We start from the raw sequence: 27,177 nt of genomic DNA, 5'->3' as shown, positions 1-27,177 counted from the left end.
AGTTGTTGTTTTTTAAATGAAGTGCGTGTAGTTCCATTCTCGTTTGAAATTATGGTGAGACGGAGAGAACGTTATTATCTTTTTTCGACGTTGAGGACATAACTGTGAAATTCTACATCTTTTTTGAATACAAAAAATGAATTGTATATTATAATAACCTACCCCAATAGTATTGCCAGAAAATATATATGTACATGAAATAATTATGAAAATCGTTTTAATTCAACACATTGAAAGTCTAGTTTGGTTCTCTCAACCAACCTGCATTCCTTTTCTTTCTTAGATAAAGTCGCCATTGTTTTTTTATGAAAGTGGGTCATATTATTGTTGTCAACCTATGCCATTGAAAGTAGATTACACACATATTCTGATGTGAAACACTTTGCGCCTATAGTTATACCCACACATTTAGGCAGGAATATTTAGGAATCCTTGTGTCCGTCGTTCACATTCCGGGCTTAGTTAGGAATCCTTGTGCCTAACGTTTCCCAGTCCGGGCTCAGTTCGGAATCATTGTGTGGTTCCCCATTCTCGGCTCAGTTTGGAATCCTTGTGTTTATCGTTCCCATTCCGGACTCAGCAGTTTGTATCCATCGTTCCCCATTTCGGGCTCAACAATCCTTGTGTCCGTCGTTCCATTTCTGGGGTCAGTTAGGAATCATTGTGTCTGTCTTTTCCCATTCCGGGCTCATTTAGGAAACTGTCTGTCTGTCTTTTCCCATTCCGGGCTCATTTAGGAAACTGTCTGTCTGTCTTTCACTATTGCTGGCTCATATAGGAATCATTGTGTCAGTCGTTCCCCATTCCTGGCTCAGTTCAGAATCCGCGTATCCGCCATTCCTCATTCTGGTCTTTGGAATCATTGTGTCCGTTGTACCCAATTCCGTGCACAGGAATCTTTGTGTCCGTCGTTTCCCATTACGGGCTCAGATGATGTAGCATAGGCTCATGTGCACTAGTGCGTGCCGCCCATGGCGATTCGATTTAGTCTCGTTTGGTTGTTGTGGGGTTTAACGTCATTTTGCAGCACATGATAGGCTGTACATGGCGACCAGAGTAGTTGGTGGAGGAAGACCCCAAGAAGAATCACCGACCCACGAGAAGCTATTGCCAAGCTTTTTTCATATGACCTTGTTGGTGGAGCCGAGACTAGAACTTGAGTTGACAGATGATAGATGTGTGAGTGATCTGTAATGGCGAGCACCCTGGACCACTCGACCACCCGGGGCCCCAGTGGTGACAAATGGAGACAGGAGTCGATGTAGTTCAGTAGCTCAGTTCATTCAGACTAGCACGACTATTTCTGCAAGACAAGTATATACCTCTGATGGATGTTGGCATAGAAATTTGTAGCAAAATCAAAAATTTTTGTTGGAAAGAAATTTGGCAGAAAAAAAACAAGGAAAAGAAATCGCAATATATTCGGACCACCTATTCTTTTCTAAAATTGGAAGGACAGTAGGATTCATTGAGAAGTATCTCAGCTGTTTCTGCCCTCCGATGAATTTTGGCGCAGCAATTTACAGAAAAATCGAACAGTCTTTTCGCCAGAAAGGTATCCACAAATAAAAGAAACCCAGTCTATTCGCATTGTCTTATGTTACGTGTTTAGGCTCGAACAAACAACAATACAAGAAAGAGTGAAAACAATAAGCTTTGAAAAATTTAACAAATAATTTATTTTCCTGGAAAAATACTGTACAAATGAAAAAATAAGAACTTACGGTTTTAAGAGTCAAATCCAAAATTAATCCAAGAATAATCCACGAATACAATTTTAGAAGTCCTAATATTGAAATGATCTCAAGTTCGAGTCCCGACGAAGAATCCTGGATGGAAGGCAATGACGTATGCTGTATCCTGTATTGTTTTGTGGTCTACAGTACCTTGTAGAAACACAAGACGTAATCCGGTGTTTTGAAATCATGATAAACATTTTAAGAACTGCTCTTTGTTCTAGAATTCTGTATGAGCACAAAAATGTTTCCAGAGAAACGAATTAATCTTTTAGAATCCAAATAGTCTGAAGAAAAAAATTAACATATAACTCGAAAACTGGCCACAACAGAAGGAAACGACTTGACATCAAGCGTTTTTTAAGCACAGTCTGTGAGATCTCTCTCTAAGCATCATTACTGAAACTAAGTAATGCGCAATTTTGGAAATGCCTAATTGCGAAATAGAGGATCACGTGATCATGTTTACATATAAAAAAATCACGTGGTCCCTGTATGTTCTTATAAAAACCAATAATTTTACTCAGAGAATAAAAGTTGTTTACTTTACTAAAACTATTTACAAGTCGATGGTCACGTATCCAACACAGCCTCGATCTCAACCTTATTATTCCCACAATACAAATAAATAAAAAATAACTTGTTCACGTGACTGTTACTACTTTTGAATTAAAGTTGGGAACCAGGTCAGCATTATGTTTACAAGAATGAACAGTGAAGGTCAAACTGTTTTCTAGAAAAAAAGTATGAGTTCCTAGTAAACAGAACTACATGTTTTGACATATAATAAATTTTTTAAAAAATAGAAAGATTTTAAAACTTACAAACGATTAAATCAGATATAAAATAAATCAAATATACATAACAATTGTGTCTGCTATTTGTACAAAAGGATTGACTCTAGGATTGACAAGCAAATAGTTCGATCATTTGTAACTTCTCTGTTAATGCTTATTTCTTAAATAACCGAAGTGGTTCCAATGGCAACTGTTAAGATACATTGGAAGTATGATTCGTCGGATTGATCTTAAAGTTGAGAATGAAAAAATAGTTCTATGCATTCCCAACTTCTTGGTGAATCCTTGTTTCGTAAATGACCGGGGTGGTCCTAATGGCAGCTGTGGGGATATATTCGAAGTTTAATCCATAGAATTGACCGGAAAGTTACGAGTGTAGCTCAGTGGTGAGCGTGCCCGAATCGCTAAAGAAAGGGTGCCGGTTTGAATTCTGCATTGGTTCAGCCCTGGTTGGTAACGGTATTGTGACCTTGGGAATGGTACTTCACACAAATCATGTTGCTCCATTGCAAAACACCAAACCAAACCAAACCGTCCGTGTGTAAGGGACACTGATAGATAGCACTTATAGTCTAGCAGCTTTTTATATATTGTCATGAAACTTAGTAAATAGTGTTGTAATCAACTGAACATGTGACTGTCCTCCTGTCCATTTAAAATAAGAAATACTGCCCCGTATGACTTGAAGTTGAATGAAGTTAGGACGAAAACTTGTGAACGCAATTAGCATTACATTTCGTAATGAATCGGCATTAAACTTTTTGAAGTATGACTCACTAACTGAATCTCGTTGCTCCCGCAATATGGTTTAGACTCATTGCCGTTTTTATCTTGTGGCTTAATGCAGCGTATGACACAATGTAATTAGCGTAACAAGTTCCATAGTTTTATTGCTTTTTTTTTTTTTTTTTTTTTTTACAAATTCTCAACACTGTGTTAATTATGCTGGTACTTACCTTATAGACGAATCTCTGTGATACCGCACTTTTGTTTTAATAAAGGTTATTTCCCTTTTTTACTTGCCGCTAATTTTAGGTTATGACCTAATCTAGTAAACTTAAATAGTCTCTTATATTTTAATGGATTGTCTTGCAACATGGAATTTGGAAAATATGATATTTTTGTGAAAATAGGCACATCAACTGATCTCTGTGGTTCTGTGAGGTTTTTTTGTCATTCCAGTTTTTTTTTAATACTTGAAAAATGATGTAATGTAAGACAGAATCTTGTGAGCAAAACTAGTGTCAGGTCGCCATGAAAATTTGTATACGTAATGATCATCATTGTCATATGAAAACATTACGTTCGTCTCACAGTCTAATCAAGAGTTTTTGTCCCTTTTGTCTTACAGTTTAATGCTGTATATGATGCAATGTTGTGCAAGTAATTGGTTATGTATTTAGTTTTTATTTTGTTTCTGGTGGGTAATTACTGCGAAATTGTTGTAAATATATCGACAAATCACACATGCGATTATTTCTTAGAGTTATGTCCCTTTTTTAACTTGCATCTGAATGTAGCGCATAATATAATCTTTTTAACGCAATTATTGACATTGTTTTCAGTGGATCGCCACAAAACTTTGTACATATTATGTCCAACATCTGAATATGCACATGTGGACAAATTACTGCCCTGTATTTGCATTAGAGTTATTGTCCTTTTTGTCTTGCAGTTTTTTTTAATAGATTACATGTGGAGCTTAGTACATATTATTGTCATCAATAAAGATGCACATATCTTCGCTTGCTACATTTCTGATATGTTAACCTATCTACACAGTGGTGGGTCCATCAAATATTTCAATGCTTTGTTCCTGCGACACCTATTGGATTTCATGAGCTGTCTCCCTTAATATGTAGTGCGAATTAACCAATAGCGTGTAACAGGGGGGCGCTCTACAGATATTATAAACTCCTGAGAGTTGTTGTTGTGGGGTTTAACGCCATTTTTCAGCACACGATAGGCTATGATGGCGGCCAGTATCAATGGTGGAGGAAGAACCCGTTTTCCAGGGAAGAACCACCGACCCACGAGAAGCTACTGGCAAGTTTTCTCACGTACCCACATTAGCCGAATCCTAGACTCGAACCCACGCAGACAGAGGTGAGATGGAAGTGATCCGTAACGGAGAGCGCTTTAGACCACTCGGCCACTCGGGACCCCAACTCCTGAGAGAGTGGCGGGTGTAAGGTGAAATTGTTTATATTTGCAATATGCGCAATGAAGAGAAGTTTGATATACCTCTATGATACTTTCATGTTCTGTGCCAGCAATTTCTTTGGATATTGTACTTGTGGAAAATGTAGATGATCTATGCACACAGCTAATTAAAATCTTAGACTGAATTAGTCTAAAGTACACTATCTTTAGCAGCTGTTAAAGTTGGAAAAAGGAATTTTGCCAGACTAGACAATACCAGTTACTGAAATTGCAATGAATATATAAAATGTACACAAAAAAAGATATGTTTTTTTTTTTTTTTTTTTGACAATTACCAGCCGGAGCTAGCAGTTTTTGAAAGGTGCACATCTGAAGTGAGGCCAGGCTGTATTCTCTGTAACCTTTCTTACACACATCAATCATACACCAAAATAAAGGGAATTAAAAGTTCTTTGAACAATACTAAAGATATACACAGTTTGTTTAAATACCCAGTATAACTAGTGAGGAAAGCCGGAGAAATTCTTTTTCTTTAAATGTCTAAATCTATGCAAAATACGAAACGATGGCCACAACCTCGGTGCATTGCATATCGGCCAGTAAATGGTGGAGGCAATTGACTTCAGAAGAATACTTTGTATGTTTAACATCGCAGATATGACTAAGTACCAGAGGAAATCCATTACAGGTATACTTAAGTGAAAGGATTTATTTGTGCAAACACGGATCGACACTGGAAATTGCTTATTTGTGAGTCTATTCCAGTTGTGTGCTCCCTAGTCTCAATCGTGTAGGAACACTGTTCAAATTTGAACAACTTGATTTCGTTTGTTAATAGTTATTGCCCTCTTGACTTGCATCTGTATACAATATGACCGAATTGTGTGGTTTATAATGGAGATTGTAGTGAAAGTTAGTGCATATTATGGTCATCATTAGACAATATACGATATGCATGTTGACCAAACTTTGTACTCACACTATATTAAGAATAGTTTTGCCGTTGTTGTTGTTGGTGGTGTTTTTTATATTCTTATTTAGACTCATCTCAATTTTGGGACAGTGGTAATGTGTGGAGGTATCTGTATGTGAACAAATTGTCCACCATTCTTTTGGTTTGAATGCAGCGTATCAACAGTTTGAATTGTGATAGAAAGGAAGAGCGTTAGCGCCAGCAAATTGATCCGCTAATGTGAGTGTGTTTGCGAGTGGGAAAGACGCCTGCCGATAAGTATAGCTAGCCATGATACCCCCTGCGTAGGAATAAGCGTCCCCTTATATAAAAAGGATATACCTCAATCATCACTGCGTCTCACCAGTCTTAATCAATGTATTGGAGTGGGTTCATATCACTTACCCCACTGTGGCTAAGACTGGAGGTGGGGGGGGGGGCTTTCTGTGTGCATATCATGTATATTACTTTTATATTTCACTACAGACTTGATAGTCTGTTCCAAGTTAATTTCTCAACCATGGTCAGTGATAAAATCTGTATACAAGACGTTTGCATCCATATCTACTAGTTCTACACCCTTACCTAAATAAATGATTACTGTAACCGGGTAGAGCCGCAGCCCACCCTTACCCAACCCCAGTGGGTGCGAAACAGATGGAATGTTTCATGGAGCAAGTTTCCTGTACAGTTAGACGTAGGGTTCCATCCTACTGACTCCTCGCTTACTTTACCATCTTTCTAAACGACATTTCTGAATCGATCGCTCCTGTAGCCAAAGTGGTTAAATCGTTCGCCTCGTATGCGGGAGGCTGTTGGTTTGAACACCTGCCCAGTCATACCAGATACTTATAAAAATGGCCATAGCAGCTGTCTCGCTTGGCGCTAAGCATTAAAAGGTTAGTGTTAGGATTAGTCGGCCTTGTGACTAAAAAAAATGTTAAAACTACGTTAAAATCCAAATCTCACACACACACACCTTTCTGAATCTGCCTCTGGTAACCTACATTTCATATTTGACTAGTATTGGCTACGGTTTTGCGTTTACATCATGACCACACAGTCTTTTTGCACCGTATATACATACCATTATAATCGAGTCGTAATTTTTTTTGAGGAGATCTTCTTCATGACTGTACTACACGCTCGCCACAAGAGTAGGTCCCTAACTCAACTTCACTGTTTCGCTGGCTTGGACTACATTTTATGTTTGTTTTTTTTTCTTCTTCTCAAGTACTGTTGTTACCAGATATATCATACTAAATACGTGTATTCATTTCCATTAGTACCACACTCTTACAACAAACAATGGTCGCTGTTACGTGCATTTCAAGTTTTACTGATGTATGGTAAGTATTTGTATTTAGCACATGACCACGTGGTTTTGTTTGTATCATGCATAACGTCATACATGAATTGATTAAACTTGGTGGGGAGGTGCATTTGCATGGTATAAAAACAGGCCACTGTACCCAGATTTCATGCTTCACTGACTTTGGCTGATTTCTACGTTTAAATTTGTTTTCTGGAAATCATTACAATAGACTGAATGGTAAACATCTCTATAAGTACCAAATCCGTTCAACGAAAAAAGTTCTCAATGACCTACTGTACACATATTATTGGCTTGGGTGAAGTTTTTGCGTTAGCTAATGGTCACGTGGGATTTTTTTTCTTCGTATGTACATATCATCTTATTTAAAAAACATGAACTATGTGAGGTGATTAATCGTGATGAATACTATTCTCTCCAGCAAAACGTGGTCGTTGTGACCCGCATTTTATTACACTCCATCGACTTGCGTTCAGTGTTTACTTATGTTCATTTTTCCGGCACTTTTCATGCTACATTTGTGTTACAGTCACGAATTAATGCTGGTATCCAGCTTTATTAGTACCACACTTTTACAGCAATAGGGACCTATATTTCAAATTTTACTGGCGTTGGTTAAGTTTCTTTATTTGCGTTTGGCTCAAGACGTTGTGAGTAACTACATGATCGATTAATTGTATTGGACAGGTGAATGAGTAGGAGTGGTTCGAGTGGACTGCATGTATTGGACAGACCAATGAGTAGGAATGGGATGATTGGACAGCATGTTCAGGACAAATGAATGAGTAGGAATGGTTTGAGTGAACTTCATGTATTGGACAGGTGAATGAGTAGGAATGGGACGAGTGGACAGCATGTACCGGACAGATAAATGAATCGGAATTGGAGGAGTGGAGTATGTATCGGACAGGTGAATGAGTATGAATGGGCTGAGTGGACTGCATGTATTTCATGAGGCCATCGTTTTAGTAGCTGTGCGTGTTTTGGATTTTTAAAGAAGCTTTAACAATTTTTAAGTCGTATCGTTACGATGTCTGCAGTGTGGCAGTTTATAGTGACATCTAGCACTGGGTCATCATGCCGCAGATATGTAGCATGATGTCCACCCAGTCACATTATCCTGATACCAGGCCGACCATTCCTAGCACGAACCACTTTATGCTGAGCGCCTAGCGAGGCAGCTATATAATACCAATTTTAAAAGTCTGGTTTGGCTCTGTCGGGGTTCGACACCTTGACTACTCGCATAAGAGGAGGGCGCTGTAATCACTTGGGCCACCGGAGTAGTACGTTTCAGTAGCTAATCAAGATAAATAATGATACTTGAACTAAGCTTGTAATATCGATAATACTGTCACTCATTCCAAAGTTATTGAAAGTCTGTGACTGTCCCCAAGTAAAATCTGGATTCATAATATCTTACGAAGCATATTCGATTAACAACGTTTTGAAAAAAGAACAAATACATTTTTGTTTTCATCAACTCATTAGCTTACCCCCACTTTGATATCATAGAGAATATTGTTCCTTTTTAATCGTTTTATGTCATTTAAGCCCAGTTGTAGGTGCCAACATTTTTCATAGGCCAAGTTATTATTTATTTTTAAATAGGATACCGTGAGAACTTGCTTATACGTCGAGTCAGTTTGCAAACAAACGATATCCCATAGCATAGTTTTCTCTTGCGGTTCAGGGTTTATGTTGTTTACTCTTCTGATTTCTCCTAACAAATTGCACACTCAGATCTACTGGCGCATTATGTGCCGGCAGATCTAGGTATGTGCAGTTTGCAGTTAAACCAATGCTATTAGCTGGTATAGACGGTAATTAAAGTTTACAATGGCTGGTGGAGTCTACCGAAAGTTTGGTCGAGACGAGATGTGCAGTCGTTGATAGCCTTCTAAGATTGGCTTCTGTATTATATGCATCTCTTTTCGTGACTTCTCTTTCTGCCCCTGAAGGTCACATATGTACTTCAGATCTTCATGTGCTGTTTTGAATGTGACGGCCTGGTATGGAAAGGGCCCAGTAAAACTCTGACTTGGGAATGCTGCGAAAGCACTTTGATGTTTTTCAAGGACTGTCATGTATCCTTGTAACTGTATGTGATGGGCACTCAAGGAACTACAGATGTGTGGCCTTTGTGGATATGTGTATTTTATATAGACGTAAAATATGTAAAGGAAATGAAAAAAGGTTCATAACTGTTGGCCTTTGTGAGCTCATGGTCTTTATGTCGAGGTCTCGTCTGCTAAGTCATGTTTCTTTGTGCATTTATTAACCTGGATTCAATTAAAATACAGCCGTGTTTAAGTAGTCACATTAATAATAGAATATAGGTGTCTGCTTAATATAGGTTCATTTGTCTGCTTAATATAGGTTCATTTATACTATAATTAGCACAGGTTTGGTTGGGTCGCGGTCAGTACGGTGGGTACGGTTACATCCCTTGGCAGTATTAAGTTTTAGATCATAAAATATAAATATTTGTGTGTTTTTGTAGAAGATTATATATAAACGTTTAAAGCAGATTAGGCCTAGTTAATCTCCTGGAAACAAGGACCATAGTTTTGATTATAGGTCGAAATAATTTCTAATTATTTACCAGCGGAAATTATTAACCCCACCTCCACTGAAGATGGAGAACATGCGTACCAAATGAAATTCGGCGGCGATGGCCGTTATGATTACTTTACCTTTTTCTACAAATGAATGTCACGTAATGTCTCCAAAATGATGCCTATCACATCACTTTGACTTAAGAGAGTCGGCACAAGTTGTCGCATGGAACTGGTTAGCACATGCTCTGTACTTCATATGACTTTATATAGTACATTTTAATCTGGCAGAGGAAGCAATGAACATGAATTGAAAGGTACATGTCTCTGTAGCTAACAAAAAACGCTGCAACGAATTATGATTAACAAACGATCGTGCTGCAACAGTTTATTGTCGAACCCGGCTTACTGTGATGAGTGTATATTTAGTACAAATGTAAACTTCCATTAAAATTCTGTACATGTGCTTCATTAATTTCAAAGCAACTAAAAAAAGGGATAATTGTTTCATATCCAGCTTACCTGAGGACAAGGTTAACGTGTTGCACCAAAGCGATTCTGTAACGGATTTTATCGTCAATATAACATGCACTGAAATGTGGTAAGCATAGACCCGGATCTGCCATTACACGAACATAAACAGCATAGACCCATATATGCCATTAGAAATACACAAACAACATAGAAATCGGCCAGTAGAAATACACAAACAACATAGCTCCAGATCTGCCATTAGAAATACACAAACAACATAGACCCAGATCTGCCATTAGAAATACGCAAACAGCATATACCCAGATCTACCATTAGAAATAAACAAACAACACAGACACAGATTTACCATTAGAAATACACAAACAATATAGACCCAGATTTATCATTAGAAATACACAAACTACATAGACCCAGATATGCCATTAGAATTGCACAAACAACATAGACCCAGATTTGCCAGTGGACATACACAAACAACATAGACTCAGATTTGCCATTATAAATACACAAACAACAGACCCAGATTTACCATTAGAAATACACAAACAACATAGACCCAGATCTGCCATTAGAAATACACAAACAAGATAGACCCAGATTTATCATTAGAAAAACACAAGCAACATAGAGCCAGATCTGCCACCACAATTGCACAAACAGCATAGATAATGATCAGCCTTTACAAATACACAAACAGGACAGACCCAGATCTGCTATCACAGTACACAATATAGACCCAGATCTGCCATAAAAAATGCACAAAATGCATTAACCCAGATTTGATATCACATATACACAAACCAAAAAGATCCATATATGCCATCACATATACACAACACCAAAGACCATGATCTGCCATCGCACATAAACAAACAAAATAGACCCTAATCTGCCATCACAAATACACACACGGCATAGATCCTGATCTGTAGTCACAAATGCACAAACAATTTAAATCCTGATCTTCATGCACCTTATGTGACGATAGATTTTGGTATTTAATATTTTCACTGCGTACACATACTTCTGTACATAGTCTCGATCTACCGCCTACACAAGTGGTTTGGCTGGACACATGACGTGTACCGTTGCAGCCTGTAGAAATATGCGCATATTATTGTACTTAAGAGTTTTGCCACAGATTTCAAAGGTGTGTATACATTTCTGTATTTGCACCCGACATTTTAAATTTTTGACGCTTGTCATGCGACAATATATATTCCTTAGTACAATAAAAAGGATGGGGATATAGCTTAGAAAACATAATGAAACAGAGAGAAAAGTGACCACGACATTTTTTTTAGAGTTCATGGCGTGATCATTACGCTTTTAAGTCAAACTTTCATTCAGACGCAAGTGCGGCAATGAAGCTTCGTGATGAGATTTGTAGACATCGAAATCTTAACCAATTATAACTCGTTTACAATGTATAACTAACTCGTTTTCTCCCTCTTCTTCCGAAAATACATGTCATAAAGCCCCTATAGTTACAGTCAAGGGATTCATGCAAAACATGTGCATACAGTTTGACCGTCGTCATGCTTTTCATCTAAATATAAGAAGGAAAACACCCAAAGCTGACTCTTTGTAAGTGAGAGAGTAAAATAGGTCAAATCTTGAGTACACAAAAAAAGTCACGAAATACGATATCACTTATGACACTCGTGTTTATCATCTTTTCAAAACACCCACTTTTCATTGCCACATAATATCAAGAAAACGTGAATCGTGATGAGAATTAGCAATAGACCACAATATGCTTTGTATTCAATAGATTAGCAATAAGCAATAGACTACGATGTGCTCTGTGCTCAATATATTAGCAGTAAACCAAGATATGCTCTGTACTCGATGGACCAGCAGTAGAACACGGGGCCCTGAGTGGCTGAGTGGTCTAAAGCGGTCACAGTTACTGATCACTGCCATCTCACCTCTGTCTGCGTGGGTTCGAGTCTCAGATTCACCCATCGTGGGTATGTGAGAAAGCTTGCCAGTAGGTTCTCGAAGGTCGGTGGTTCTTTCCAGGGTTTTCCCGGGTTCTTACTCCACCATTAATACTGGCCGCCATGTATAGCCTATCGTGTGCTGAAAAATGGCGTTAAACCCTACAGCAGCAGCAGCAATAGAACACGATATGCTCTGTACTATTGAGGGAAGTCGAATATTTTGTGCGGGGTTTTATTTGTTGTTCTTTTAATTTTATTGTTGTTTTTGCAAAAGGAGATCGTGTATTTCCCTTGGCATGTTTTATTGTCCTAACAGAAAAAATCTGGTTATCAGTTTCAAGTTTTAGACGAGTTATAAGCATTTATCATTAAGACTGTCATTATTAATTAGAATAATTCAGTTTTCCATTTAACCAGTTTTGTAATTAAAAGGGATGCTTAAGGAAATGGACAAACAGACAGACGTATATACTGGTTTTGCTTTTGTGGAGTTTAACGTTCTTTTTCCAGTACATGGTAGTTTATACACGGCCAGTATATTTAGCGGAGGAAGAACCCGGCAAAACCACGAGAGGGACCATCGAGTGATCTGTCATTTGTGAGATTTAAAGTCATTTTTTAGTTCATGATAGGCAATACATAGCGGTCAGTATGTTTAGTGGAAGAAAAAAAACCGGAAAAAACACAAGAGGAACCATCTAGTGATCTGTAAAGGCGAGCGTCTTCGACCCCTCGGTCAACCGAGGCGCTCAGACGCAAATAGAGATAAGTGAGTAAGTGAATGGGTAGAAGTGTGAATTAATGACAGAATCCCCAACCCCCTCACAAAAACAAAACGAACGGACGAACAATACATTATTAATGTACTAAAAGATAGACAAATATGAGAATTATGAAATATATTAATTTACACACGAATGGCGATATACAATGGGATGAATATGCGACCATTACAGCAGTGTAAGATTATAAAAATCAAAACAGAAAACTTTTGTTACAAGTGACACTTCATTTTGACTATAGTGAAATTGTGAAGAGAAATATAGCTGCACGGTGTAATTTACGAGGATGTTTAGTATTACTTTTGAGTACTACTGAATAAAGGGTTTAAATACTGCTTTGATAAGACCGTACAATAAAATATATTTTCAAAAAACAATTGATTCTAACTTGTTGGCCCTCAGGCGCACGCAGCGAAAATTTCACAGTACCAACAGGCAACGAATCTTTTCAGATTAGAGGACCGGAGAGAATGAAACAAGTCTCGATTTTATTTGCTCTATTCTGGTTTTTATGTTACCCATGTTACACACACACACACGCGCGTATTATTTGTGAGGGTAATAAATTGAGGATCCATATTTGTTGTTATACTTTTTTGCATGAAGTAAACCTTTTTATCGTTAAAACGCACGTTTATGACGTGGTAGGGTGCCATTGTTCTTTACTAAATATATCTCCATGACCCACAGAGAAGTTGATAGGTTTTCCTCTCAAGTGAAATCTTTTCAAGTTTCTCACGACACTTAAGAGACCCATGACATGCGCACATACATTGTAAAAAATCTTTTGTCAGTACGTGATTTATACTGTGAACTAGTTATTTTCTCCCATTTCAAAATTTTAATTTTATGCCAAAAAGAAAACCATATGCCAGATTCGCATTTAATTTTGTTTGCTTTAATTAAAATGTATAATTTAGTTAATTGCCTTACGTATTCTAACATTGACACTAGAGTACTAAATCCCTATTTACACCACTATTCATTGGGGCCATACAAATTACCCCGTTATAATGAAGGGATGTTGCCGTTTGCCCTGATTATGCATTCAGAAAAGAAATACAATCTTTAAAGAGCTGAAATCACATTATAAGTGGTTCTTAAGTGTCAAGAACTAAAAGGAGATAAATCGAGTACCAATGATAAAACATTGACTAATTCAGATAGGTTCATGACAATACCAAGTACAGCATTACAGCAGTATATTTAGGGGCTTTATAGCGAGGGATCACTTTGTATCTTTAGGAACAGTGATTTGGTTCATGATGTGGTTTTCCTGGATTAAAACTACTGTGATGCTATGGGTGCTTTAAATATTGGTTGCTTTGAAGAAGGTTTGACAGCATGGATGCCAGCCGCTATGTTCCAATAATTGGATGAACACAGGATTCACACATTATAATAAGCCGAGGGAACAAAATAAGGAATAATTTTTATGTAATGCTTTCATTACGGCAATCGTCGGTTTCATATTTCATGGCGTATTTGTTGTCTAGAAATATTGAAGATAAAAGCAAACTACCCGGATTGTGTGAGAACGCCAACGTTAGTATTTTGTTTGAATTGCATACTTAAATGCGTAGAACAAGGAAGTACTACTATGAAGGTAGAGTTACGTTTTAAAAAAAAGAATCTAAAAAATTCTGGCAACAAGATGCCTATCTGAAATTCAGGTGATTAAAAAAGGAAGAAAATATAACACGCTATACACACCCGAAACTTAAAAATAATCATAGACTTCTCGTTGCAAATTTAAACATATTCTGTTACAGTAATAGGACATCACAATGCATTGTATCCATCAAATAAATTGTCTCAAATACAACTATTGTAAATACATTTTATACACATATTAAAAAAACACAAAACTCTGCGAATTTGGCGTGTAATGTTACTCAATATAAACTTGTTAGTAAAAGATCACATCGTTAAATGTTGCGATTATATTTTTTTTTTACTAGTCTCGTTGAATTCCATCAATAGAACCTATATGGATACTAAGGCGTATTGGTGCAATTAAGGCAAGAACGGCCCGATGACTGAAGCTGTCGTCAATTTGCATATGGACTGGCTCCCTGTCATATAGATTAAATGTATTTTGAAGCGCCGCAGCGGACAACAGCTGGTCCAATGAGAACGTTGCTGGTGAAATTTCGATGTCATATATCGAGAAATCCAATATCACGTGTTGGATCAGATTGGATCGTCCTTTAAGTTCCATTTTCTAGATCTAGACTTTAAATTTTATATGTTGAATTATACAATGGTGGTTTACAGTTCTATTTCCTATGTCGACGTTTTGCAGTGTATATTTTGAATTACACAGCGGTGGTTGAATTTCAATATCGTATGTCGAGAATCCTTAGTGCACACGTTGAATGTAACTGTTTGTGATGAAAGTTCTATTTCATATGGCAAGTATTCAGATTTCGTCTTCTGAATTTCACAGCAACGAGAAGCAACTTCCTTGTTTAAAAATAACGCGGTTCGTTCACGAGAGTCACCTCTAGCGAAGAAATTCATAGTAATTCTCGACCTGTAAATGGTAACTTTCAAACTGTAAATGCATGGAATGTAATGGCGCCTCACAATTGAATGCACGAACGATGTATCTTAATACTCGATATTATTTTGAATTGTTAAAGTGGACATTGTGTAATATTACTTTTAACACCAACAAATAATTTCATCATATAAAGATAGCTATTCTGACAAGCAAAATAAAATGTCCAACCATTGCTGTGAAATTCAACAGATACGATCTAAAAACTCAACGGACGAAATGGAACTTTCTGCACAGTCAGTGTGATTCAACATGTTAAATTGAAACTCTCGACATATGACATTAAAATTTCAACAACCGCCGTGTAATTCAGAAGATACAATCTAAAAACTCGACATTGGACATAAAATTTTCAACCAGCGCTAGTGTAATTCAACAGATGAAATCTAAATACTCAACACATGAAATTGAACTTTCAGCATAAACTCTTTGAACCAATACGTAAATTAGGAATTCTCGACATATGGCATTGAAATTAAAACCACCGCCGTTAATTCACACGACACGATCTAAAACCTCGTCGTAGAAAATATAACTTTAAACCACTACTGTTTAATTGAATAGATTCAATAGATACAATCGAAAATCTCGACCTAGAAAATGGAACAATGAAGACAAGCATTTTTAATAAAAACACGTGAAATTGGAAATCTGGACATAGGACATTAAAATTTCAACGGCAACGTTCTGATTGGACAAGCTTTTGTCCGCCACGGCGCCTCATAATGCATCAGTACCAAATTTTATCTTGAAAATAAAGCATACCATAAACCAGCAGTCTCAAACTCAAACCACCCTGAGGTCCGCATGAGGGCATTTTTAATAGCCCAAGGGCCGCACCACCTTTGTTATCTCTCGTGACACCTTGTGACGCCATTCATTTTGCGAGCCATAGGATAAGGCTTGCCTGGTCGCATGCGGCCCAAGGGCCGCGTGTTTGAGACCCTTCCCAGAGACCGTTCACTTTGAGGGGACATCGTGACCTCATTGGCCTAATAGGCTGTAGCTGTTAAAATGTTGTTGTGCTTCAAGCTATTTGCACATTTGGAATGCCTAAATAGACCGAAATAATTAATAAATAATTAATAAAGTCTTGCTTATTTTGCTGACCATTGCTGTTAGAAAGTTATGGAAAAATTAAATCATTCATGTCAAACAGAATGTGTACACTTCAGCCACTTCAAAAATTGCCCCAACTAAATTCCATTCATTGCAGCTTTAAATATTGTGACATATGATGACTTTTTGCACAGTAACCCTTGGATCATCTGAAGTCTGGTCATTTGAAGTTCCGATCATCTGAAGTCTGGTCATTGGAAGTTCCGATCATCAGAAGTCTGGTCATTTGAACTCTGATAATCTAAGACCTGCTAATTTAAGCAATGATTATTTAGAATTATGATCATCTGAACTATTATTATTTGAACTCTGATTATCCAAGTAATTTTCATATTTTCCTAGTCCAGATATGTGAGGTACAGTCTTGTTCCATCAATCTGACTTCCACTTCACTAGCAACAAATTAGATCATCTCATTCAGAAAAGTTCTAGACCGCATATTAAAGTCAACCATTGTATTGATTAACGTAAAGCATGTTCCCAACTGAGAACAGCTGCCACATACCGGCAGATTATGATCAGGATGTACGTTTTAAAAAATAATAACACAAACATTTGATACTCTTACACACTGTTGATTGTACATTGTTCTGGGTCTTTGAGGATCGCATGTGGGAGATATGTTTTACATTACCAAATACGGTACATAATGGGAACCGCTTGAGCTGGATTAACAAGTCTGGATTGTATATTTTTGTAGTCTGAACTCAATTAGGGGTGAAAAAGTATTCTTTTCATCAGTGATACTGAATTTAAAAAAGATGGCCATGTTTTATTGGTTTGGTGATAGGTTCTGTTTGCTTTAAATTTTTCGATGGAATTTTCATCCTACTTACTGAATGCATTTAGACTGAAAATGTCAAGTCATGTGAGTCATATAAGAAAGTATTCTCTTTCTTGAAAGACTGATATAATTGAAATAAATGTACAGTCCAATTCGATCATTAACGTCATCCAATGGCGTCCTCATGTACGTATCTAAGAGTATATGTATGGTTTTCAATAAATAAGTGGACAATAGGATGCTCTCCAACAATCCCCCCTTTAGTTTCCTGTTGACAATCTGCTGGTATCGGAAGAGACGGATTAAAATAAAGGATACACATAAAGAGCCACACAATAGTCTGGAAGGCGAAAACTATGTGCTCTTGTTTCGTTACTTTTCTTGGTGTGCGATCTAAATATTCCTTGGGTACTGACCTTCATAGTTGTGTGGATTATTTAAAAGGAAGTTTAATAGTTGCTGACTCGGAATACAAAAAATAAAATAATAATGCATCATTCGATGGATATGTACAGCATAAATTTGTTGTCACATGCACTACATCCTTTATATGTAACTAGGAGATACCATCACACTGTTAGTGACAGTCAGTGTTACAAGACAATACACTTTCAGTTGCTATGATCTGTCTTATAAATACATTTTAGATCATGCACTGAATTAAAGTGTCTTTAGTTTAAGTTGTGGGAATTGTTCTGGATATTTTCATAACTAAGGATATACGTTCTCTGGATTCGGTTATACAAGCACTTCCATAACTTTTATCGACATGAAACATATTTTCTACATGTACATTAGGGTCAGCATAGATTTAGCCTTCAGTTGCATTAATCAAGGAAGTAGGACTCCTCACGAGTTTGGGGATTTTTAATCTTCTGACTGACAATCTTGAAAGAGAAAAAAAGATAAAAGGTTATAAATCAAAGGTGTCTGTTGATAAAATATTGTGTTATTTGAAAGAAAAAGAAAAAGAAAAAGAAATACAAAACATCATTCAAGGAACATTTCAGAATTATATGTACGGAATAGTTTACGGCAGGATGGATATACTGGACAGAAGCCATGAGGTTTGTTATTATTGTCATTTTAAACTACTAATTTTTTTTTCCTTTTTCTTGTGTGGTTTTTATTGCTGGTGCCTTTATTTTCTTGGTTTCTTAGCAGGCATTTGAATAAAATATGAAGCTTTTTAAATTTTAAAACAGTGAGTTAATGAAAATAATCTCAAGTCCCAGCTATATTGTACATTTCAGTCCACATCTTTACAGCAGATAAGGGCGTTAAAAACATGTGGTACTCCACGTAGGTGTAAACAGTAAGGCTTCTAAATTACATACACCCCTCATTATAATGTCCTTTATTACAGCACGATTCCTGCTATAAGCAAGCAAGGGTGTGGATCCCATTCTTATAAGGCGATCTCACTTTAATGCGATATACTTTATGATTGTCATGCGCTGCATTATAACGAGAGAGTGCTGTATGTGCACGCTAAAGTAAGCTCATTATTTGACCCATTTTTCCCAAACTAAAAACCATTCCTTTTTTAACTAATCATAATGTTCACTATGAAGTAGGGGCCCCTATTGGTCGAGTGGTCTAAAGCGCTCTCCGTTACGGATCACTGCCATCTCACCTCTGTCTGCGTGGGTTCGAGTCTCGGAATCGGCCAATGTGGGTATGTAAAAAAGCTTGCTAGTAGCTTCTCGAAGGTAGGTGGTTCTTTCCGAGGATTTCCCGGGTTCTTCCTCCACCATGTATAGTCTATCGTGTGCTGAAAAATGGCGTTAAACCCTACAACAATAACAACAACACTCCGAAGTACAAGGATGCATGCCTTATTGTGTTGAATTATTGCGAATTTCATGTGTTTCGCCAGATTGAGTTCATTTTACCGTGCATAACAAATCGGGTCAGTAGTGACAAATACCAGAGGCCTGTATTACCTATGTTGCGTATCCAGGTCATTGCCAATACCATGTATAAAATAAACTGAGAAAAGGTATCGAACTAAGAATTTACAATTAGATGGACAGTTATTATAAATATTTAGCGCCTTTTTACCATTCCTACGGTACTATAGTGGTATGTTGTAGCAGTTGTTACTAAACATTTTATTTCAAAATTATAACATTTATGAATAAAAACATAAATCTTTAGTTTGGTAGAAATCAGAAGCAATGTTCCTAATGAACAATTTAACAAATATGGCTACGCATTTTTTTTTTAAATAACGTATTTAAAATAAGGAAGAAGGAAATAAAATACAGCAAATCCAGTAAACCTTGCTGTATGCGAATGATGTTCTAATATATATATATATATATATATATATATATATATATATATATATATATATATATATATATATATATATATATATATATATATATACACTCACCACTTTAGTATTTCGTTAAAGGTTTTGTTTATATTTTACTTATATTGAAGGTACGGGTGATGTAGTTTATATTTGTTTTAGCAAAGTGTGAGGAAGCTTACTTTTGTTTACTTAATTTTGCGCAATGAATTGTTTTCAGTAGGAAATATTACACTGAGCTTTTCAGAATTAAGTTCAACACAAAGTTAGTGTTGATAACGATTACCATCTAGGTTACTTGTTGTTGTTGTTGTTGTGGGGTTTTAACGCCATTTTTCAGCACACGATAGGCTATACATGGCGGCCAGTATTAATAGTGGAGTAAGAACCCGGGAAAACCTCGGAAAGAACCACCGACCCACGAGAAGCTACTGGCAAGCTTTCTCACATACCCACATTGGCTGAATCTGAGACTCGAACCTGCGCAGACAGAGGTGAGATGGTACTGATCCGTAACGGAGAGCACTTTAGACCACTCGGCCACTCGCCCCCCCCCCCCATCTAGGTTACCAGAGGTCATCATAGGATCTGAAGTCATCTGAAGATCTCGAAACCTATCCAAATGCAATCGGGTATCAGTCTGCATCACGTCAGTCATGACAGATAACGAGAGGTCTAACCTGTCTTGCCACAAATATTTATTATCTATCTGGAAAAGTTGTCATAAATCTGTTCATGCATGTGTCCATCGATTCTGTGAAGCTAAATAACTTTCCGTGCATATGCGTTTCTATTCTGTCAACCTAAAAAACAAATTTCGTGCATATGCGTTTCTATTCTTTCGAGCTAAAAAACTTTTCGTGCATATGCGTTTTTATTCTTTCAAGCTAAACAATTTTTCGTGCATATGCGTTTCTATTCTGTCAAGCTAAAAAAACTTTTCGTGCATATGCGTTTCTATTCTGTCAAGCTAAACAACTTTTCGTGCATATGCGTTTCTATTCTGTCAAGCTAAAAAACTTTTCGTGCATATGCATTTCTATTCTTTCAAGCTAAATAATTCGTGCATATGCGTTTCTATTCTGTCAAGCTAAATAATTCGTGCATATGCGTTTCTGTTCTGTCAAGCTGAAAAACGTTTCGTGCATATGCGTTTCTATTCTGTCAAGCTAAATAATTCGTGCATATGCATTTCTATTCTTTCAAGCTAAATAACTTTTCTTGCATATGCGCTTCTGTTATGTCAAGCTAAATAATTTAGCAAAATTAATGATGATACTGATGTTTTCCTTTCATCGATTTCTCGCGCAATCAATAATTGCATAGTTTTTGCACAAAACATAAGCATATCAGTTTACAAAAAAGGAAACAAAACAAAACAAAACAAATTTAATATTCCTTTGATCTTATAGATGCTATTTTACCTACCCAGTGATACCTGTATTGCTTTTCACGTTTACTATACATAACTGCTAGTGCAGAATTTAATTATGTATACATATAGTTTAATATAGTTCATCTGTACACGTAGTTGATGACTATTTTTGCCTACAGACATATACTAGTATGACACCGAGATGGTATGTAGTGTTATGCATTCTGACTAGGCCAACCTTCTTTTCAAACTAGAAACACTCCTCTCAGTCGGTCCCGTGTGTAATCAAGTGTGCTAGGTTTGTAAGTTGACAGCCCAAAGAGTGTACACCCGTGTCTGGATTTACGTATGCATCTGGAGGGTGACACAATTTCCCCACCCCTTTGTACGGTTATCAAATATTGCTGATAATAAGGGTAATAACAAGCGGGTTATGTACAGTCAAGCGAATTCCGAGTCGTGTCAACTCTGACACACCTTTACCATTGAAGCATCCTGGATTAATCCGCTTTTCCAGGTGAAAATAACACTGTTCATTGAACTATATCTTCTGCGATATGTATTAAGTTTCATTCCTGACAAGGGATTTTGTTTTGTGTTCAAAAGGCGTGTCTTCAGATGTTGGATCGATGTTTTGCTACTTCTACGTATTCTGCCATTCTAATAAAGTGAATAAATCAGGAAAGGTAAGTATTATAGCATTGGATATATACATTTTGGGAGAATTGTACATGAGAAGGTATGTAAACAGCTAGCTTATGTACATGCATTGAGGTTTGACAGTTGTTTCTGGCTGGAGGTGGTAATACACTTAATGTACAGGTAACTGTATTCGTGTCCTTTAACAGGCATACACTGGACACACCTGTGTATTCATATGATGGAAAACTTCGATGATAATCATAGGTGTGATTTTAATTGACCTCAAAGCCTGCAGTAAATTCAAAACGCAGGCCCGTGCTTACATCAGTGTATAAAAAAGTGAGAAAAACGCAGTCTTATCAGTCACAATAACTTGCAGTCTGCAGTCATTTTTGCGTGGGTATGCTATCCTATTCATGTATGCAACTGCACACATAATTTATTTTCTGCTCTGTGTGTGTTTCTCTGTGTGTGATTTAGATTTTTAACGTAGCTTTAACAATTTTCCAGTCGTATCGCAACGATGTCTGAGGTGTGGCAGTTTATAGTAATGTCGAGCACTGTGGTATCATGCCACAGATATGTAGCATGATGTCCCACCCAATCACATTATCCTAACACCAGGCCGACCAGTCCTAACACTAACCTCTTAGTGCTGACCGCCTAGCGAGGCAGATGTTAATACCATTTTTAAATGTCTTTGGCATGACTCGGCCGGGGATCGAACCCACGACCTCCCGCATTCGAGAAAGACGCTATAACCACTAGGCCACCGAGAATGGAAGCACAGCAAACATATCTAAAATTCAGACCTTGGTTAAGTTTTCAAATCCTTGTGGAATCAAAACCGTATCATATTCAGTACTGCATTTAAAGTCATAGCATTCCTACACCTACATACAGTCTTATTTCTAGGTGATCAGTAAGTAGAACACTTGGAATGATTATTTTGTACACACTCAAGGTTGAAAGGTCCTCGTTCATTTTTTTTAGTGCATAATGAGTTGTGCAACCCATAGTTCATATAAGAGTACATATGTTGTGCAATGAATAGTTCAAATAAGAATGCATATGTATTTGCATCCCTTTTTCATATAAGAATGCATATTTATTTGTGCATAGTTGATAAGAGTGCATGTATATTTGTGCATAGTTCATAATAGAGTGCATGTGTATTTGCGCATAGTTCATAAAAGAATGCATTTATATTTATTTGTGCATAATTCATAAAGAGTGCACATGTATTTGTGTATAGCTCATAAGAGTGCATGTGTATTTGTGCATAGTTCATAAATAGTGCATGTATATTTGTGCATAGTTCATAAAAGAGTGCATGTGTATTTGTGCATAGTTCATAAAAGAGTGCATATGTATTTTGTGCATATTTCATAAAAGAATGCATGTGTATTTATTTGTGCATAATTCATAAAAGAGTGAACATGTATTTGTGCATAGTTCATAAAAGAGTGCATGTGTATTTGTGCATAGTTGATAAAAGAGTGCATATGTATTTGTGCATAGTTCATAAAAGAATGCATATGTATTTGTGCATAGTTGATAAGAGTGCATATGTATTTGTGCATAGTTGATAAAAGAGTGCATATGTATTTGTGCATAGTTCATAAGAGTGCATGTGTATTTGTGGATAGTTCATAAGAGTGCATATGTATTTGTGCATAGTTCATAAAAGAGTGCATATGTATTTTGTGCATAGTTCATAAAAGAGTGCATATGTATTTGTGCATAGTTCATAAGAGTGCATATGTGTTTTGTGCATAGTTCATAAAAGAATGCATTTGTATTTATTTGTGCATAATTCATAAAAGAGTGCATATGTATTTGTGCATAGTTCATAAAAGAGTGCATATGTATTTGTGCATAGTTCATGAGAGTGCATGTGTATTTGTGCATAGTTCATAAAAGAGTGCATATGTATTTGTGCATAGTTCATAAAAGAATGCATTTGTATTTATTTGTGCATAATTCATAAAAGAGTGCATATGTATTTGTGCATAGTTCATAAAAGAGTGCATATGTATTTGTGCATAGTTCATAAGAGTGCATATGTGTTTAAGCAACTTATAGTTCATTTAGTCGTCAACAGCATTAAAATAAAATGATCATGAAAAAATCATACTTTTGTATAAAAGATTTATTTGCACCATTAGACCCGAGTTTGATGTAAAAATCAAGAATTCATTGGCTTAATGCAGTATTATGGACCTTTCCCAGTGAAATGGCAGTAGACAAGATGACATATGCTATTAAATAAGTTACTCATATAGGTACACATTCTTGGCCACTGAAGGTGTTGATGACCACACAGCTTGACACATACCATGCCAAGCACTTCATGGCACCAATAGAGTGACCTAACACATACTTTTAGCATTTATTTTACCCCACACGTTTAAAGAAGGAATAGGGATTTGTGATTTGTGACATTACTCACAAGCTTTCTCACAAGTACACAATAGCAGAGCCAAGACTCCAACCTATGAAGACAGGTGAGATGCAAGTGAACTGTAAAGACGAGTACCTTAGATCACTCAACTACTCAGGGTCCCCAAAAGCACAGGGTTATTGTTGTTGTTGTGGGTTTAACACCATTTTTCAGCACACGATAGGCTATACATGGTGTCCAGTATATTTGTTTGACGAAGAACTCAGGAATACCCTGGGAAGAACCACAGACACCTGGGAAGCTACATTAGACATATAAATTTGCCTTTTCCTATTCAGTAAGTTTATATATGGTTAGAGAGTGGAATCTTGATATTTCTAAGTTATTACCCAGGGGCAAAGTCCTTGGTAGTCAGGGATAGACACAGAAGCCACTTGCATGTCTTGGTAGTCAGGGATCAACACAGAAGCCACTTGCATGCTTTGGTAGTCAGTGATAGAAAAAGAAGCCACTTGCATGTCTTGTTAGTCAGGGATAGACATAGAAGCCACTTGCATGTCTTGGTAGTCAGGGATCAACACAGAAGCCACTTGCATGCTTTGGTAGTCAGGGATAGAAAAAGAAGCCACTTGCATGTCTTGTTAGTCAGAAATAGACATAGAAGCCACTTGCATGTCTAAGTTTGTTATTTCATGATCAGTAAGTGTATATACTTGGTTATAGGGTGGGGATATCAATTGTTTCTTTGATATGTCCCTGTGGCTAAGTCCTTGAGGGGTAGAACAGATCTTAGTAATCTCATTGGCTTATTTGTTATTACCTAGGGGTTACAACTTACAACTGTGTGTCCTCAGGACATGATTCAAGGGCAACAACTGTGTGTCTGCATAACTTTATTCAGGGGACACAACTATATGTAATCAGGACATGATTGAGGTGCCACAGCTGTGTCTCATCAGAACATGATTCAGGAGCCACAACTATATGTACTCAGGACATGATTCAGGGGACACAGCCATGTCTCATTAGATAGAACATGATTCAGGGGCCACAACTGTATCCTAAGGATATGCTCCATGGTCATCTTTCTAAGCCTGCAGACTTGAGTTGACACTTTGATCAATGACCAGTCACAATTTCTCAGACATGTTGGTCTCATAATTTTGGAGTTATTTTGCATTTATGCAAAACTACTCCTACCCCAATAGCCTCAACCCAAGGGCTGTTTCAGAATTGTCAAATTATTGAGCACATCTCCAGCTAGCCTCAATTATATCCCACGGTTTGACAAATGCATCAACATATGCTCTGGTAATGTAAGCAGATAGTATTACAAAATTGCTGTTTTTTCTCTGGAAAGTACAGGGATATTAACTCCTGAGCTGTACTCTCACATGCCAGACAATTAGCATTTATGATCAATGACATATATATCAACACCTGTTATGCTGGGAACATTGGATAATGCCTTGGGGTCTGTCCGTACCCCCAAGAATTTACTCTTTGGGTCATAACAAATGTACTTCTTAGCATGAAAAGGCAAAAATGATACATGCAACTGACAGTGAGAGTTGGATCCATTCCATTACCTATCCTCAAGGACTTAGCCCCTGGGTCACAACTTGGAAACTAAGATTCCCACCTTAGCATAAATACATTTGCTGGGAGTTAAAGATGAATTTCTAAATGCAGTTAAATGACTTTGGCATTAGGGTCTATCCGTATCTCCAGGACAGAAGAAAAAAATCTGCAATGTATATCAGTTGCTTTATTTAAAGACTTTGTAGTTGTGTTTTGCATTATGGTGATGTACCTATTATGATGGATGCCATCAAACTGTTATACGATGACCATCTGGTGGCCTACTGGTTAGAGCATCTGCCACAGATGTGGGCAGTAGTAGGTTTGAACCCTAGCCGAGTCATACGAAAGACTTACAGAAATGGTACTTACAGCTGCCTCGCTTGGTGTTCATCATTAAGAGGTTAGTGTTAGGACTGGTCGGCCTGATGTCAGGAAAGTGTGACTGGGTGGAACATCATGCTACATGTTTGCAGCTAGATGTCTCATTGCTAGACATTGCTATAAACTGCCACACTGCAGACATTGTAGCAATATGACTGAAAAATTGTTACAGCTATGTTAAAAATCTTAAACACACAGAGACACACACAGACACACACACACACACACGATAATCCATAACAATCAGATCTTGCTCCCCCCCAAATTAGGATTACAGATGCATGATATATTTCTGTCACATAGGTGAAAATACTTTCCCAGTACAATTTTCATATACAGATACAAAATTCAAGTTTATATTTCTGGTCATATTAGGACAAATGCACCTTAAATAGGGGCCCCGAGTGGCCAAGTGGTCTAAAGCGCTCACCGTTCCGGATCACTGCCATCTCACCTCTGTCTACGTGAGTTCGAGTCCAAGGCTTGGTTAGCGTGGATACATGGGAAAGCCTGCCAGTAGCTTCTCGTGGGTCGGTGGTTCTTCCCTGGGTTTTCCAGGGTTCTTCCTCCACCAGTTATACTGGCCGCATGTATAGCCTATCTTGTGCTGAAAAATGGCATTAAACCCTAGAACAACAACAACAACAAGCACCTTAAATACCATTCAAGATGTAAGGATGATGACGATAATTGCATAAAGAAGTCTTGCTGGCATTCATGGGCAATACATAAATGTGTTTTAAAATACATGTATAATATATATTTGTACTTATATACAATGACCACCCAAAAATAAAAGTGATACTTTTAAACAAACACTCTTTATACACAGGTAAATATTTATTAATCTATAAATAAATGGGACATTACATATTTTATATACATGTAGATACGTATTGATGTATAAATAAATGGGACATTACATACTTTATATACATGTAGATATGTATTGATGTATAAATAAATGGGACATTATGTAGTTTATATACATGTAGATACGTATTGATGTATAAATAAATGGGACATTACATATTTTATATACATGTAGATATGTATTGATGTATAAATAAATGGGACATTACATATTTTATATACATGTAGATATGTATTGATGTATAAGTAAATGGGACATTATGTAGTTTATATACATGTAGATATGTATTGATGTATAAATAAATGGGACATTACATATTTTATATACATGTATATATGTATTGACATTACATATTTTATATACATGTAT

At 36.9% G+C, this 27,177-nt stretch overlaps 1 protein-coding gene across 5 annotated transcripts in view; it reads left to right on the top strand.

Annotated features, from left to right (window-relative positions):
* LOC149796577 (uncharacterized) overlaps positions 1 to 27,177 on the top strand; it is a 318,277-nt gene that overhangs the window by 90,984 nt on the left and 200,116 nt on the right. Inside the window, exon 1 of one of the 5 annotated variants that reach the window (XM_089961281.1) lies at positions 17,544 to 18,295. The exons of 3 other annotated variants lie outside the window; for them this stretch is intronic. In XM_089961281.1, the coding sequence (XP_089817407.1) occupies positions 18,245 to 18,295 (51 nt within the window). In that variant the 5' untranslated portion in view covers positions 17,544 to 18,244. Of the gene's footprint in view, positions 1 to 17,543; positions 18,296 to 21,257; positions 21,610 to 27,177 lie in introns of those variants that run through there. One more of the 5 variants, XM_089961280.1, reaches the window with a different exon arrangement.

The sequence above is a fragment of the Sinohyriopsis cumingii genome, chromosome 6 (genome assembly GCF_028554795.1).
Source record: "Sinohyriopsis cumingii isolate HCF-2022 chromosome 6, ASM2855479v2, whole genome shotgun sequence".
Classification (NCBI taxonomy): domain Eukaryota; kingdom Metazoa; phylum Mollusca; class Bivalvia; order Unionida; family Unionidae; genus Sinohyriopsis; species Sinohyriopsis cumingii.
This window is presented reverse-complemented; position numbering and strand designations above follow the sequence as displayed.